The sequence below is a fragment of the Lontra canadensis genome, unplaced genomic scaffold (assembly GCF_010015895.1).
Source record: "Lontra canadensis isolate GAN:19392208 unplaced genomic scaffold, GSC_riverotter_1.0 scaffold161, whole genome shotgun sequence".
Classification (NCBI taxonomy): Eukaryota; Metazoa; Chordata; class Mammalia; order Carnivora; family Mustelidae; genus Lontra; species Lontra canadensis.
In genome coordinates this window covers 2,005,954-2,022,169 of record NW_022631155.1, presented here as the reverse complement: position 1 = coordinate 2,022,169, position 16,216 = coordinate 2,005,954, and the positions used below count along the sequence as shown (strand labels likewise).

General features: G+C 48.9%; 1 protein-coding gene across 4 annotated transcripts in view; it reads left to right on the top strand.

Annotated features, from left to right (window-relative positions):
* Positions 1–16,216, top strand: part of MAMLD1 (mastermind like domain containing 1) — a 108,977-nt gene that overhangs the window by 52,798 nt on the left and 39,963 nt on the right. For all 4 annotated transcript variants that reach the window (XM_032845249.1, XM_032845250.1, XM_032845248.1 and 1 more), the window contains exon 2: positions 3,544–3,702. In XM_032845249.1, coding sequence (XP_032701140.1) covers positions 3,607–3,702 — 96 coding nt within the window. In that variant the 5' untranslated portion in view covers positions 3,544–3,606. The remainder of the gene's footprint in view (positions 1–3,543; positions 3,703–16,216) is intronic.

Genomic DNA, 16,216 nt, shown 5'->3' with positions numbered 1-16,216 from the left:
TAATTCATTGTTTTTAGACTTCTCCCGAATTTCTATTGTAAGCATTTAGTACAGTAAATTTCCCTCTAGCTTTACCTGTGTCCTACAAATTTTGATATATTGTATTTTTGTTTTCATTAAGTTCAATTGTTTTTAAGTAGGCTCCATGCCCAACATGGGGCTTGAGCAAATGACCCTGAGATCAAGACCTGAGCTGAGATTGAGAATCAGATGATTAATCAACTGAGCCACCCAGGCATCCCTAGTATTTTTAAAATTTGTCTTGAGACCTCCTCTTTGATGCATAAACTTTTTTAATGCGTTGCTTAGTTTCCAAGTGTTTAGAGATTTTCCTATTGTTTTTCTATTGTTGTTTCCTAATTTGATCCCATTATAGTCAGAGAAATCTCAATTCTTTAAATGTTTATGGATTGTTTTATTGTCCAGAATAAGTTTATCTTGATATATATTCCTTGAGTGCTTGAAAAGAATGCAAATTTTACTGTTTTTTTTTTTTGATGGAGTGTTCTCTAAATGTCAATTAGATCCTGTTAGATGATGATGTTGTTGAGTTCTTTGTGTTGATTTTCTATCTAGTTCTATGAGTTGTTGAGAGAGGAAGTTGAAGTCTCCACTATAAATGTGAATTTTTCTATTTCTCCTTTCAGTTCTTTTGATTTTTGCTTCATATGTCATGCAGTTCTGTTGTTTGGTGTGTGCACAATTAGGAAAACTATGTCTTCTTGGTGGATTGACCCTTTTATCATTATGTAATGCCCCTTTCTGTCTCTGGTGATTTTCTTTGTTCTGGAGTTCATTTTATCTGCAAATACCAGGGCTACCCATAACTATTTTTTATTACCATTTACATGATATATCTTTTTCACCTTTTACTTTCAACCTGTTCATATCATTATATTTGAGATGAGCATCTCACAGACAGCATATAGTTGGATCATGTTGTTTTTTCACTCTGCCAACGTTTGTCTTTTAATTGGTAGATTTAAATCATTTTCATTTTTAAAAACATTTTATTTATTTGAGAGAGAGAGCGAGAGAGAGAGAGAGAGAGTGAGCACAAGTAAGGGCAGGGACAGAGGGAGAGGGACAAGCAGACTCCCTGCTGAGCAGGGATTCCAATGCAGGGCTGGTTCCCAGGACCCTGAGATCATGACCTGAGCTGAAGTCAGATGCTTAACCAACTGAGCCACCCAGAGTCCCTGGATCATTTGCGTTTTAATGAACTTACTGGTAGTTAATGCTTAAGTCTACCAATTTATTTTTATCTTGTTTGTTTTGTTTTTTGTTTATTTTCTTTGTCCAGACTTCCTATAGGTTACTTGAACAGTTTTTGAAATTCCATTTGATGATTCATGTACAATATTTTCGCATGCATCTTTTTGTATGCCATTATTAGTGGTTACTCTAGGTATTATGTCATATATACATAACCTGTAATAGTCTACTGATGTCAATATTTTACCAGTGTGAGTGAAGTATGGAAACCTTACTTCTCTTTCCATCTGCTCTTTACCCTCCCATTTATAATGTAATTATGTTAAATATTTCTTCCACATAACATTTAAAACCACAGCATGCAATGTTATAATTGGTGCTTCAGCTATCAGATATAATTTAGAAAACTTGAAAGAAAGAAAGTCTATTATATTTACCCATATTTTTTTCTTTCCATTTTTCATTCTTCTTTGGTGGTGTCCAAAATTCCCTCTTTGATCACTTCCTTCCTGGTTAGAGAAAGTCCTTTATCCATCCTCTTAGGAGTGGTCTGTTACTAACAAATCCTTTGAGTTTTTCTTTATCTCAAAATATCTTGATTTCCCTTCCATACCTGAAGCATATTTTCACCAGGTATAAGATTCTAGGTTGAGATAAAATAAGAGAACTCTCTTATTTCAGCACTTATTTAGATCTTCTGTTTAGCTGACTTTCTCTGACAATGCTTTGGCAAGGAACAGGGTCACCATCTCATTTCTACCAGGTTCCCCTCTTAGCCTTCATTGACACCAAGGAGATTGGGGTGCCTCATTACTGCTGGGTAGTAGTGAGAATTCTAGCTCCCTCCTAGGCTTTTACTGATACCATCCTGGCTGGGATCGGTAGTAGTGCCTCATCACTGTTCCCCATGTGATCTCCACTGACACTGACAATGATGGGATGTGGACTCATTACCACTATGCAGGAGCAAAGGTCCTGACTCTCTATTAGGCCTCCTCCAATACTACCTTTTTGGGGACAGGGAGAAATAAATCATAACTGCCGGGTTGGGGTAGAGTCTAGGTCCCCACTTGGCCTCTGATGTTGGGACTTGATGGGACCACACTTTTTCCTGGGGTGTTTAGCTGAATTAGAGCAGTTCTTGTATAAACATGTTCTGCCTCTGTGGGCTGTCCCTTTTTTGGTCCTTTAGCTAGAGAGAGTAAGCTTTTGTTGGGGAATTTTTGTCAGTGTCTATTGTCATTTTGGGGTTGCCAGCTCCTTCAGGTCTGTGTCTGAGATCTATGAGGCAAAAACCCAGAGAACTCACCACCACATTGTTCCTCAGGTCCCAAGGTCCCTTTGTCTCTCCACTTTCCAGGTCTTCTTATGTTGGTTTTATATATAATGTCCAGAGGTTTTAGTTGTACTCAGTGGGAAAATGGGAAGAGTACATTCCCATTTTCCCAAAGGCAGAAGTCTGGATGTGGACAATTTTGTGCCCGATTCTATACTGCTAAGAGGATTTCCAAGAAGGAGATCTTCCCTCATATATGAATGCCTTAACAGAGCTCTTATTTCATGTCTCTATAAAAAAAAAAAAAAAAAAAAAAAAAAGAAACAAAATAAAATGAAAAAAAAAAAGCTTTACTTGGTTCAGCACAGGTCTGCTTATCTGTCATGGCAGGTATGCACTGGAGTAGACATGTCACCATCTGCTTGGTTAGTTTTGTGTAAACCAGTACACCAGAGTTTCATGAGCCCCTTCCAACACCCACTGCTTCCTTCCACTGACTGTCAGGTTATAAACTGTTAGTCAGCTAACTTGGCTGGGTGCTAATGGGGCCAGAGTTGGGAGCTGCTCCTTCAGTGCACCATAAGTCTTACTCTAGGAGAGTGGAAGGGGCCTTAAGCCATCACCTGATCCAACCACCATGATTTTCACATAAGAAAATTGTGTCAGAGAACAGAAGAGTCTTTCCCCCAGATCTCACTGCATACCGCATGCACAAAAAAGCCAGACCTAAGATCCTCATTCCCTGCCTTTAAGCCTAGTGTTATTTTAGTTACGTCAGGCTGCTTCTCCACCCATCCTTCCACTCTCCAGTGAATTCCGCTCTGCCTCATAGCCAGGGACTGCCATCTCATCCCAGCCAACTGCTTCACAGAAGTGCCCCCATCCCTGGGGGTGGGAAGGGGTTCAATGAGGGGGGTGGGGTGGGGAGAGAGACATGAAAGGGAATGTGGCTGACTCCACCCAAACCTGTCCTCAGAGTGAAAGTCTGTGATTCTCGCGGTCAATGGTCTCATCTTCATATCTGAAAGACAGTGTATTTTTGTCTCCCTAAGCCCTGTGTCTAGGTCGTTTGGGAAGCGCCTTGGAGAGTCAAGAATAAAATTGCAGGTCAAACAATGGATGAATGGAAAAGTCGGCTTGTAATCAAGAGCATGGTTCCCCATTTCGGCACGGTGGGAAATCGTCAGGAGCCCAGAAAGCTCCAGGAATCGGTCAGACAATGGGCTATTGGGGGGAGGGGGGTGTTGAATGCTTCTTATCTTAAACTTGAACATGAGATGTGTTATTGAAATTCTCTGTGCAAACTTGTTGGCAGGGAACCAACCCAAAATATAAGGAACTAGAATCTGACCTAGAAAAAATGTAGGAGATGAGCTGACCTTGCCCCTTATGAATTTCTGGAAGAGCAGGAAATACGGTCCAAGGATCCATCTCGACTCCCAGTCTAGTGAGCTCTGTCCTGCGCCCCTTCAACTAGAAAGAAAAGAAGAGCATGAGGGAAGTAAAGCCTTCTTTTTCTCTTAACAGAAACGAGGAATGTGGAACTGACAGACACTAGATAATATTGCGTTCACTTCCTAGTACCACTGAGAACAGGAAGCCAGTGAATAGAGCACAGAAAGAGATTCCCATTCAAACTCTGACTCTGGTGTCCTTTTAAAAGCCCACTTGACAAATTTCACCTTTCCTTCCTTGGAACCGAGACCTCATCTATGTGTCTGAAACTAAGGGCTAGGGCTTCCAGCAGTAGTTCTAGGAGCCAGGACAAAAGAAGGGATCACGAGAGCTGCTGGTTAGTTGAATTTAACATTAAAAGCCTTCAATATCACCAGTCTACCAAGATTAGCTCCATTAGTAGGAGTCGCAGCAAACACAATGGCTGTTATCTCGGTGTATTGGGTCCACAGAGGAGAGTCTTACCTAATCTGTGAAATTAATACAGCAGAGAGGAAATGGCTCTTATAGAGCCGTGGGTCTGCTTCCTTCCTGTTCAGAGAACTGGGAGCTCGGGGCTCTGAGGTAATGCCATTTCACATAACTAGAGGGCCTGGCCTCTCCCATCCCAAGGGCGATCCACAAACGTAAGTGCACAGGTGTGGGGGGAGATTGTTGAAATCTCACTTCTCTGTTTCTCCTCAATGTCTACGTGCTCAACTGGATACCGCAGCCTCAGTATACGTAAACATTTACAGACTTGGACGGCCGGGCTCTGCTCACGGAGATGGCGGTCAGATGGGATGGCAGACATGGAGCCATTCCTTGGCCAGCCTCCCATCCTCCACATTGCCAGCCCTTCAGGCAGCCTCTCTTAGAAGGCAGTGTCTAACCTCCAGCGGAATTACCCTTTAGATTTCTTGCTTCTCTTTTATGGTTGACAACTGAGTCAGTGAAGGAAAACCTCTCAGTGATGCATCTAGAGTCCAGATGCATTTGGGCTTGACTTCCAATTTCTCCTCTGTTTCACACTGGGTTTGACTCCTAGGAGGAATGAGTGGGCTGTAGTCTAAGGGTCCTCTTCCCCTTCCCCTCCTGAGCCCCACCAACACCCTTTAAAAGAGTGTGACTGGCAAGTAACTGCTTTGGTTTTGATCCGTGTAGACCTCAATGCTGGAAGGGTTTTCTTAGAATAGGCCCTTGGAGCGGCCATCCGTGCTTTCACTTGGGAGAAGTTGCCATTGCTTGTACCGTTTCTAGGCTTTGCATCTCTTTGCAGATGTTCTTGTAGAGCCCTTTGTAGGCCATGCCAAAAATTCACATTTATTGCTTGAGAGTCACACCTTGGACTTGATCAAAATCAGTCCTTCTTCCTCCATGCCACTCTTTGTTCTGTGCCTTGGCTCTGAGTGACCCGTTTCCAAAATTCTAAGTTGTCCTAGAAGACCAAGGATTTGCCCCAGTTGAGGGGATTCAAAAAAAAATAGGCCTCAGTCTCCAAAAGCAACTTTCCCAGATGAGTCCCCTTTGCAGTAAAAAGCACATGTGTCTTCTTGGAAGATGCTTGTGGTCTCTGAAGGGGATGATACAGAAGGAGCCCGCTTCCCCGGGTGGGCCTGCAGGGCTTGCATAGAGGCTGGCCAAGGCGGGTGCTGCTGCCACCATCAGCCAGCATTGAGGGCACGTCTTGGTTTGAGCACAGCTAGATGTTCATGGTCATTAAATCTCTGCAGCCTCGGGAAAATACCCGGTGCTAACACAGAGCTCGGCTGCACCCCCCGAGGATCTCAGCAGCCTGGGTGTTTGTGGTCTGAGGGACAGAGATGGACAGATCAGATGCAGAAGGGCCTGCCGGGTCACCAGGAAACCTGCTCCACAGACAAGTGATTGCAAGAATGGGAGCGGCTTGCCTCTGTCACGTGGAGATCTGATTGAGACGCTCATGAGGGGCTTCTCTCGTCCTTTCCCAAAACACAAACTAACAACAACAACAACAACAAAAACACATTTTAAGTAAGGTCTGTTCATAAAATCCTATCAGTCTCAAAGAAGAAATCTTTTAAATAGCCCTGAACTATTTCTTGTGAACAGTTGAGAGCCCCCTTACAGGAAATATACATCCTAAGACCGTCCTAAGGGCTCAAGACACCGGGATTCTAGTCTTGCTTCTGCTACTAAACAGCTCTGGGACTTTGTCCATCCTTTTCCCTCCCCAAGGACAAAAGTCAAATGAACCAGAAATAAGACTTTGTGCCAAGCATTTGCGGAGCAGTATCTCCCGTAACCCGTAGGATAATCCCGAGATCAAAACCAACCGCTCACTATTACTACTGCTGCTGCTGCTGCTTCCCCTCCTCCTCCTCCTCTTCCTCCTCCTCCTCCTCCTCCTCTTCACCTCTAAATGCAAGTGGGGCTGAGCAAGGGAGAGAGAGGAGCCCTGTGTGGAACAGGAGAAGATACAGATTGGGATGGCTACAAAAATACTGGCTCCATCCTATCTGTCCCTCTTCTTTAGACTAGTGACCTTAGAAATATCCAGTAAGAGAAGGACGTTCACCTCCTGCTGTACCGCGTGAGCAGGGTTCAGAAATTTTATCAATCGTCCTTGGAGGCACTTCCCTTTCCTTAGAGTATAGGATTCGGTAAGGAGACCTGAGACTAGCGTTTTGTGAGACCTTGAGCATGTCCATTTCCTCTTGAGGTCAGAGAGTCTGTCTCTGGCCTCTCCCCACCCCCCATTTCCAGGGTCTGTTCTGTGTGCCCAGCCCCATGCCAGACCCTGAGTCTCCCAGCGTTACAGTCAGTAGGTTGGAAATTCAGATCTCAGCTCCAGGTGCCCTGACTTGGAAGGTCATCTTCCTTTGCTGTTTCCCATTCTCAGATTAGGAACCCAGAGTGTTAGGACCTTCTGTGGGCTGGGCATGACTTTTGGGGCTCAGGCTCGAGCAGCTGACCAGAGTCCCAGGTGACCTGGAGATTTCATCCCAGTGGCAGAGACAGCCTGTAAACAGTGGTAGAATGGATGCCTCTTTTATACCATCCTGGTGACTCCCTGGAAACTTCTGACCGGCCCTGTCTACAGCCCAGCCTGTGTGCAATGAGCCAGCTGATTAAAAACCTTACAGGGAGGTAGGGACAGCCAGCCAGAACCTGGGCCAGTGTGCCCCACTTCATGCAGGCTGTGGTCAGGAGCAGGTCTGGCCCCAGGAGAGGGGAGGGATGTGTCTGGCCCCTCTTCCAGAACACAGGGGGTCCGGAAGACCAACTCATCAGGTGGGCAGCTGTCCCTAACACTTACCAAGAATCTTGCAGGAGTGTTTGGGCTTAGGTCCACACCAGTAAAATAGGGTCACTAAGCCGACCTCTGCCCACATCAGGGTTTCTGGGATGACGATGACCAAGATGTGGATATGAACACAGTCTAAAACCCACAAGGCATTACTGCTGTTTGCACTTTTTTTTTTAAATGATCAGAGAATGGCATTGGCTCAGAAGGCAGTGGGAAGTGTGTCCTTGGAGCTCAGGTAGAAACACACAGGACCCCTGAGGACACCTTGGTCTCTGCGCTGTGGCTCTGAGCATTCTGGGTCAAGGCCTGCAGTGCGTATGCGCCTTTCTATTTCGGGGATCCTCCCCATGGAGCACGCAGCTGCTCGCTCCCGTTTCCCCTCCTCCTCCTCCCGCAGGAAGGGACCTTTCCTGCTCAGACGTTCAGCCAGGGCAGCCACTAGGCAGAGGCCTGGCCTGCAGACCGATCCTTCCTGCGGGGGCCAAGCACTGCTCAGCTCGCTGGACACTGCTGGGCGCCGCATCTGGGTCCTGCCTGGGTAGCCCAGTTCAGCAAACCAGTGACCTGAAAACCGCAGTCTGTTTGAAAGGGAGGGTGCCGGGAGGGAGCTTTGTTTGGCAGCTGGCTTCTGCTGGCATCTGGGAGCTCAGTCCTGCCCTGCCTGCCTTTCTGCCTGGCCCCTGGGCCCTGGCTTCCTTGACTTTAGGCCCAAGGTGACAGGTGTCTGGAGGTGGAGCTTCCTGGGGAGGAGAGTAGACTCTGTCGGACCCCAGGCCAGGGCAGTGGAAGAGCCCAGCTGAGCTGCAGCCCGAGGCATACCCCCCGTCTATGGTATGTGCCACCTGGGGACAAGCCCTGAAGATGAGGGCCTGGGGATCCCCAAAGTCCGAGCTGGCCTGTGTTGGCTGAGGCTTCTTGCTTTTGCTGGAAATCTCCGGCTGGAGAACTCAATAGAACTGGGCTTTCAGACAGACATTTGGGTCAGGTGCTGCCCCTGGGGTGCCGAGTTCCAGACTTCATGAGGGAATGGGGGAAGCAGGTGCTTCTAGGCTTGGGCTACAGATTCTGATTTCTGCACTCGGCATAGAATAATTTGTTAGCGCCCTTCCTTCTCCCCCTCGCCTTTCCTTCTCCTCCTCTTCCTTCCTGCCTTTTCTTTCTCCTCCTCATCTCCCCCTCCTTCTCACCAGATTTCCAACCCCCCCAAATACCAAAGTTAGAAAAGCAGCCACGAGACATAGGCTACTGGACTTGACTGCTGAGGGCTCAAGTGTGGCTGCCCCTGCCACCACCTCCCACCCTCCTGGGACCCTGAGGTCTCCCATTCCATCCAAGGCTCAGGCCTGGGCACCTAGGAAATGATCCATAAGCAGCAGCTGCTGTCTCCCTTGGCCAGAAGTTCCCTTAGAAACCATTCAGGCTAGCCCCTGTGCCAGATATAAGAGGCCAAGGACACGCAAAGGAGAAGGAGCATGTCCAAGGTCATTGGGCCAGTTAGTGAGTTTAATCACACTTTCTGAAAAGCGGCTGTCTCTTGGCCTTGTCAGAAACAGAAAGAACAGGATAATTTGCAGGAAACCTTTTGCTCCAATGGTTAATTCAGACCTGTCCTGTCACAAGGCTAGGCGCTCTGGGGGTACAGAGATGGGGAGGAAATGGTCCTTGCTTTCAGAGAGCAGCAGGCCTAACATGGTGACCTTGAGGTTGGCCAGAGCACAGGGCTGGAAGTGAAAGGGGTAGAAGGTGAAGCTGTATTATCATAGAGACCCCTGGAGGCCTGAGGGAAGAGGGTGTGCCTGAATCTGGTAGACAAGACACGAACTGTTTAAAAGTATACAGAGGCTGGGAGAGCAAGGCAGATGGGTGCCCTGGAGGAGGTGGGTGCCTCTCCTTTCACTGTCATCAGCAAAGGTGAAACATGGCATTTGAGGCTGCTGCATACATTGCCCAGTTCAGGCCCAGTTCAGAAATGGTCACCTAACTTGGGCAACATCAAAAATATGGAAGATTTCAGCTCTGAAAATGTTACCTGCCGTTCTTGTCAACAGTCGACCTCCGTGGCCCCCAGCAGGGTAGGGAGGGCAATTTGGCAATAACAGATTTCCCTGGGGGACGATGCTCAGCTGAGGCTCTAGGTCAAGGGTTGGCAAACTCCAGCCCAGGGGCTAAATCCAGTCAGCAGCCTGTTTTTGTAAAGTTTTATTAGTACATAGGCACGTCCGGCCAAGAACATATTGTCTACGGCGGAACTGCAACGGGGACCACATGGCCTGCCAGGCCTGAGAACATTACCATTCAGGCCTTTACGGAAGAAGACTGCCAGCCTGACCCAGGTCACTGGGCTTCGGTTCATTTTCTCTGAAGCCAGTTTCTCCTTATAAGCAGGTACTCCTCGGTACCGCTTGAGGGAACATCCCCGATCCTCACGCCCCCACCCCGCCCCCCCCCCCCAGGGTTCTGCTCCCTCTCCGATGCCACAGCTGGCTCAGTCCCCCTGGCCCTCCCCCGAGGTCCCTGCCTCCGTGACTGGTCCTGGTTCTTCCCGAAACTTCCGTTCTGCCTGACCTGTCGGCATCCAGAGAAGACTTCCACAGACAGGTTGAGCTGGTGGTTCCCGCCACAGACAAGTTCTCATCCACAGCCCTCCCCCACCTGCCATTGGGCCCCACAATGAGCTCAAGGCCACCTCCCGGGCTCATGGTGCACTGAGCCCACTGGCTGCCTGCCCACCCATGGAACGTGCCAGGAGCACCGCCCCCCTCCCCCCACCCAGGGCCTTCTCGCTGCTTTTGTCCTCCTGCCTGGAGGCCCGCTTTGTCCTGTCACTCTTTCTTCAGTGCTCTGAAGAAGGCCACTCTCGCTCCAATGTCACACGCTTGCTGTCTCTCCTGCGAGAATGCCGGCTCCGTCTCAGGCTATGGCTCCACTTCTCTCCCTGGGGTCTGCTCCTTCTAAGGGTTTTCTGTTTGGGGCCCCCGAGACAGCCTTGCTTTGCACAGTTAGTGGGCAGAAGCCCGGGGCCACTCTCTCTAGCTGCCTCTTCTAGAGCGAGCTCTTGGTGCTCAAGTTATCTAGTGCTGGGACTGCCTGTGAGACACTGAAGGAAAGTTGAACATTTTCTTGCCTCTTTTTGCCCGTTAAGTCCAGCCTTTGGGGTTTAGAACAATTAACTTGGCCAATATAAAATATCTCCAGGAAGCCAGCCCCCAAACACCAACACCCAACATCTGCTTTCTGAATATAGGGCTTCAAAGAGCTAAGCGCACTGTGGCTAACTGCTGTCCGTTCTATTTATTTTAGCCGCATGACAGCTAAGGAACTGAGAAATGCCTTGCCCTTTCCTGTAGTTAAATCTGACATGAAATTACTTTATTGGCAGCATTTTAACAAACAGAAATCTGCCATGCTTCCACCAGCGGCTCAGCTTCAGGTTTCTGGGTGAACCGAGATCATTATGATGGCAAGGAGACAGCTGCCAGTCTGGGCTAGTTCAGGGTGAGCCTTCTTCCTCGGGGCCCAGCCGCTGGAGCTTCTCACAGAGAGGCCAAGCAAGGAGGAGCCATCCTTGAGGACAACCCCCCCGACGGCAACACCACCTCCACCAAATACCACCATTATCATGACGGTCTTCTATACCCGCAGAAGCACCCCCATCTTTCCATGCGTACCTGCATGCACACACACTCACGCGCACACGTGTACACACGCACACACCGAGGCAGAGGAAATGCTTTGGGTTATATGACACATTCCATGATGTGATCACAGACACTTTCTATATATAGTGAAAGAAAGGAATATTTTCCATTGTCATTATTTTCGCTATGTAACCCACGCCTGTTGCTGCGTGCTTTGGAGGACCCAGAACGTCAAGCATGTATTTGTGGGCAAAATGAAATTAGGACTCTTTCCCCCCAGAAGAAGCCTCTTGTCCCCAAGCGCACACCTTAAAAAACACCTAAGTTTGGATGAGAGATCTTTTGCTTTGTAGAAGGATTTTCTGCCAATGGCCAATTCTTGTTGCAGTTTATGATGACTTGGTTTACAGAAGTTAGCCTTGCCTACAGCTGTTCAGAAGTACAGCCAATGAGTAAAGGCAGCTCTCCCTCGAATGACAAATGCTGCTGAGTAAACCATGTTCAAGGCTATTTTAGGACCACCAAGAATATGTTTGCATTTTCAAGAGTGGAAAGAGAGAGAATATTTACTTGGCCCTACTAGCCCCAGTTTGGTTGTTCAGCGTGGTGAGCGCGTGAAACACCACTGAATCATATGCTTAAAAAAGGTTCATTAAACGCTCTGTGCATTTAACCTAAAAAAAAAAAAAAAAGAACACCTAAATTATTTCCCAGAGTATACGTATATGAAATCCTCACATGATACATTTGAAAAATCTCATTGCATCACTTAAATGTGTACAGTTTTTACTTGTCAATCATGTCTCCGTAAGGCTGGAAAAACCATGATGCTCCTTACCCCGCAGCCCCTCCCAGCCTCTGCACCTCTGGTGTCGGAGCTCAAACCGCCTGGTTCTAAATTCTACTAACTGTGGTTGGTACATTTGCAGAGGGTTAGTAGATCTTAGAGTCACAAGTTGGCACTCAGCTGCTAAAATGTGCTTATTCACAAGCACGTGACCTTCTAAATGCACGAGACTAACCAGGTGGCTCTGGATTCTTCTCCCACCTACACAGCTGTCGGGTTTCTCATGCAAGGAAATTCCTGCCTTGTTCGAAAGCCTGTTGCCATTTTACTTAGCTCATTGTTGGGGCACAGGCAGAAAAGTGAGGTCTCCGTGCACCTAAGCTTCAAGACTCAGCCTTCAAAACTTCCAAGGCCTGGTACCTAATTTTGTTCTTTTTTTTTTTTTTAATCATCTCTAGATCTAACGTAGGCCTCGAACTCGCAACCCTGAGATCAAGAGTCTGACACTCCACTGACTGGGCCAGCCGGGCACCCCTAATTTTGTTCTTTTAATGTTGTATTCTCTTTCATAAAGGGGGCCCCCAAACTGTGTAAGCTTCAGTCCCCACAAAGTAGAGATGCATACCTGGGAACAGAGGGGAAGGTACTGAGCCATAAGCAACCATTTTTCTCTTTGCCCCATTTAAACTACTCACGTTGGTGTTCCAGCTACAGGGAGGATTGCCTCCCACAAAATCAGGACTGTCACCATGGCCTTGAGTCTGCCTTATCCAGATGGAGCGCTATGACTACCCCACGTGGGGCGTGATTTCCACACAGCTCAAACTGCCCCGGCTCAAAATGACCCAGAACTTGTTTCCAGCTCTTGGATTATCAATGGCTACTTGCTTCCCAGCTCAGCTCCACCAGAAGTCCTATCCCTGAAATATGCCAACAGCCCCTCTAAAAACTCACTCAACCCATCAGGGCCCAGACCAGGGACTTCCCCACTGACCCCACTCCCAATCCCATCAACACCGGCAAGGAGCCAACCACTGCCTGATGGGGCCTGCTTTCCAGAGTCCCTGCCAACATGGGGGCACTTGTGAAAGGAAGGCCTGGGGAACCGGGGACCAGATAGCGAGGGAGAAGGAGTAAGAGCCTCCCATCCCATGTGTGGTCAGCAGCCAAACTGGGGGCCTCACTGGGGCCTTTGTGGTATGGACCCAGAGCCTCCCAGACGGGTTCAGAGTACCAGTATGGCTGCATTCCGCCTTTGGCATGGTGTTCTCTGTGAACTCAGTCCCCCTCCCTCCAATTTCAGTCATTCCCCACGTGCTGGATTCTGCTGGAGAGATGCAAAGTTGTGACAGTGGTTGGTGGAGCGGTTAAGGGCGGGAAGGTCGGGGGACAGAGGCCCAGACGACTGACTGAGCCCATTGCCGAGTTCTCATTCTGGACAGATCTTCAGGAATAGCCTGTAAAACAGCACCACTGACTGTCATAGGCCCCTTGAGTTAGCTGGGGAGATGGCAGGCTTCCTGGTGATTTGGTAGGACCCTAAACGAGATGCAAGTGAGCACGGCTCACTTGACCCAAATTGTCGGCCGCCTTTCCGGATTCAGCTAGTGCACAGCTGCTGTGCTCAGCACTAATGCTCCTAGTGCACAGACATACACACACACGCACATACACACAGAGATACACATGCATTCAAGTAATTCCTTATTAAAATGTCCTAGAGATATTTGGGGAGGACCATCATCTGACCCCCACTGGACTGAGGGAGGGTGTGCTTTCTGTAAGAGTCTGCAGCTGCCAACAGCGTGCACATCCTGCTCGTGGCCAGGGTGCTTGTGGGCCATTGGGCTGCCCCTGGCCTACTGTCACCCCAGGGAAAGAGACCCTCCTGGGTGGGGGAGAAGAGACCTTTACAGCTGGGGAAACTGAGGCCCAGAATGGGTTAGGGACCTAGGAGAGGTCATCTCACTGGGTCCTTGGAAGCCCAGCCCAGAGGGAAGTGAGGAGGGTCTGCCCAGTGGCCCTGGTGGCCTCTGCCATCGGTGTGTGGCCTTGAGCCTCAGCTCTGCCTCCACTGTTCCCCTTCTTTGCATGGTTCCAGGCTCGTCAGCCGCATTCCAGTGGGACACCGGTGAAGCTTGTTAACCTGGGTCCTGGACACACAGGGTTGTCTGGACCGGGGCAGGGCCTTTGCCTTCGACCCTCAGCTTCCATTCCAGCCCCAGGCAGTCCCGGCTCCATCCGTTGGCCTGCCTTGCCAAATGGGTCCAACCATTTGAGACTGACTCCATCTTTCCGTCCTCCCCAGAAGTGATCATCCTTATCCCGCTGGTGATGCCACATGGGAATGTGTTTGGAGAAAAGCAGGGCAGAGTTTCCTCCTGCAAAGAAGGGCCAACCTGAGAGTCCGAGAAGCTGGCCCATGGACGCATCTCTCCCAGGCTCCAGGCTGTCTCTCCGGGTCTGGAAGTTCTGAAGAGCTAGGAGTGCAAGGCTTAGGGCTCAAGAACCCCTTGTTTGGGGGCGCAACACTTCAGGTCTTTCCGGGGGGGGGCAATATGAGTTATGAGCTCCTTAAAGCTACATAAGCCTCCAGGTATGAGGGCATCCTTAGGAGTTGCCAACACTTCCAGCTGCTGTGTGTCCACTACAGAAAGGAAGAACGCAGTTCTAGAAAATGCATTTGCTGGGGCTGCTGCTTAGATGGCTCTGGTCGACGCTCGCTGAAGCCCAGGTCCTCAGGACGGGGCATCAGAGTGCTGCAGTAGCGTGACAGGACCCAGAGAGGGGGGCAGTGCTGTGGGGCCATAGGGACTAGGCTGCTTACGTCCCTTGCCTCCCTCCACTCCCAGTGGGCGTGTCCTTATTTGTCGGAGGGCAAACTGAGGCCTACGCTGGAGGGCCATAGGGCAGCATGGGGACCCAGGGCCTGGAGAATGAGATCAGTGGCAATTACAGCTCGTGATGCACCTGCTTCACTGATGCTGTGAGGCACACAGGGCAGGCCCAGGACCCATTTCACATAAAAAGATACTGAGGCTCAGAGAGGGGGAATGACTCACCCCACAGTCACACAGCAAACAGAAGAGCTAGGACTTAAATGCAGGTCTTCTGGTGCCTCTTCCAGGGCTCCATCCTGCCCCCCTGCCTGCCACTGCCTATGTCAGGGGCCAAGGCTACAGTATCTGCTGGCTCAGAGCAAGGCAAGGACACCAACAGATTCCCCATTTGGAGGTTGAGATTCTTGCTTCAAACCACTTATTAGCAGAGATTTGTGCTTGAGACAAACTGACTCCTCTTGGAGCCAGTCAGCAGTCAGGGTTCCCTGGCACTCCCAGCCTCCATGGGATTGTCCAAAGCCTCATGTCTTGCAATTCTGGAAATGCTGAAAATCCTGTTTGAGCTACAAAAAGGTCAGTTTCAATTTGTGAGGAGATCTTTCTGAAAAACAAACATGCAAGTGGAACATACAATATACACGCGGATCCTAACCTTATTCCCCGTGTGGATCTGGACATATTCTTCCCCCTCTCCCTTCCTTCCATCCTCTCTCAGTTCCTGAAAGCCCAGTCCTGCTGCAACATTGTCTTATCCATTCTGGGGCTACCTCCATCATGCCCCATAATGTCTTTACTCCTTCCTTCTAAGCAGGTCTGCTAGGGACTATCCTTGTCTCCAAGGGCTTGAGATCCAATGTAGCTGGCCAATGCTTGGAAACTCCAGAAATGGAGAACTGTGTAGAAGAAAGATTTGATGGAGTACAGACATGCTTGAGAGAGACTAAGAGAAGTAGCAGCAGACTGGCCCAAGCTGACCTGTGGGAGCCACCAGCTGGGGGGGGGGGGACAGAATCTAATAAGCTGATGGTCATTTCCACCTTTTTGACCATTTTGTCATGGCCCTATGTGCCCGGCGACCTCTGCAGGGAAAATGAGGTTCCCTGAACCGATGCCTCCTGGTCACCTTTAGCCTCCTCTGTTCTTACCCAGCAAGAACTGTGCACATGTTGGTGTCCATGTTAAGCCTCTGGTCAGAGTTTCAAAATGAAGGGTTTATAGCAGCCTGCTAGATTTCTTGAGGAAGAGTGATATATTTATGTATTTTTCACACACACACACACACACACAAATACACATACATATATCATATTCCTTTTTCTTCTTATGCCCATTTTATAAACCTGGACTGTACTCTCATAATCTAGACCTTTTCCAAGAAATGTTTGCCCTTTTTGTCCTTCTGGACTAAAAATGGAGAAAGGAAAGAATCACCATGTCATTGTTCAGACGGAACCAGAAATAATCCTGACTACAGAGCTGAACTTGGCCCCTACCAGAAGGGTCGCCTTACTTTTCTCATTATTTAAGGGGTGCAGAAGCCATCACATGCTTTCAAATGCATCTCAGTGAATGTTCATAGGGTTGTGGGGATCACATCCGTGGCTCAGTCTGCTTGTGAAATGGGGTTAGCTATGGCCATTCCTTTTTAAAAGATGCCAGGGAACTCCCCCACTTCCCCTCCCCACCCTGTCCCCCCACCCCCACCAAAGATTGACCTGTGAGGGCTCAGGCTGGGAG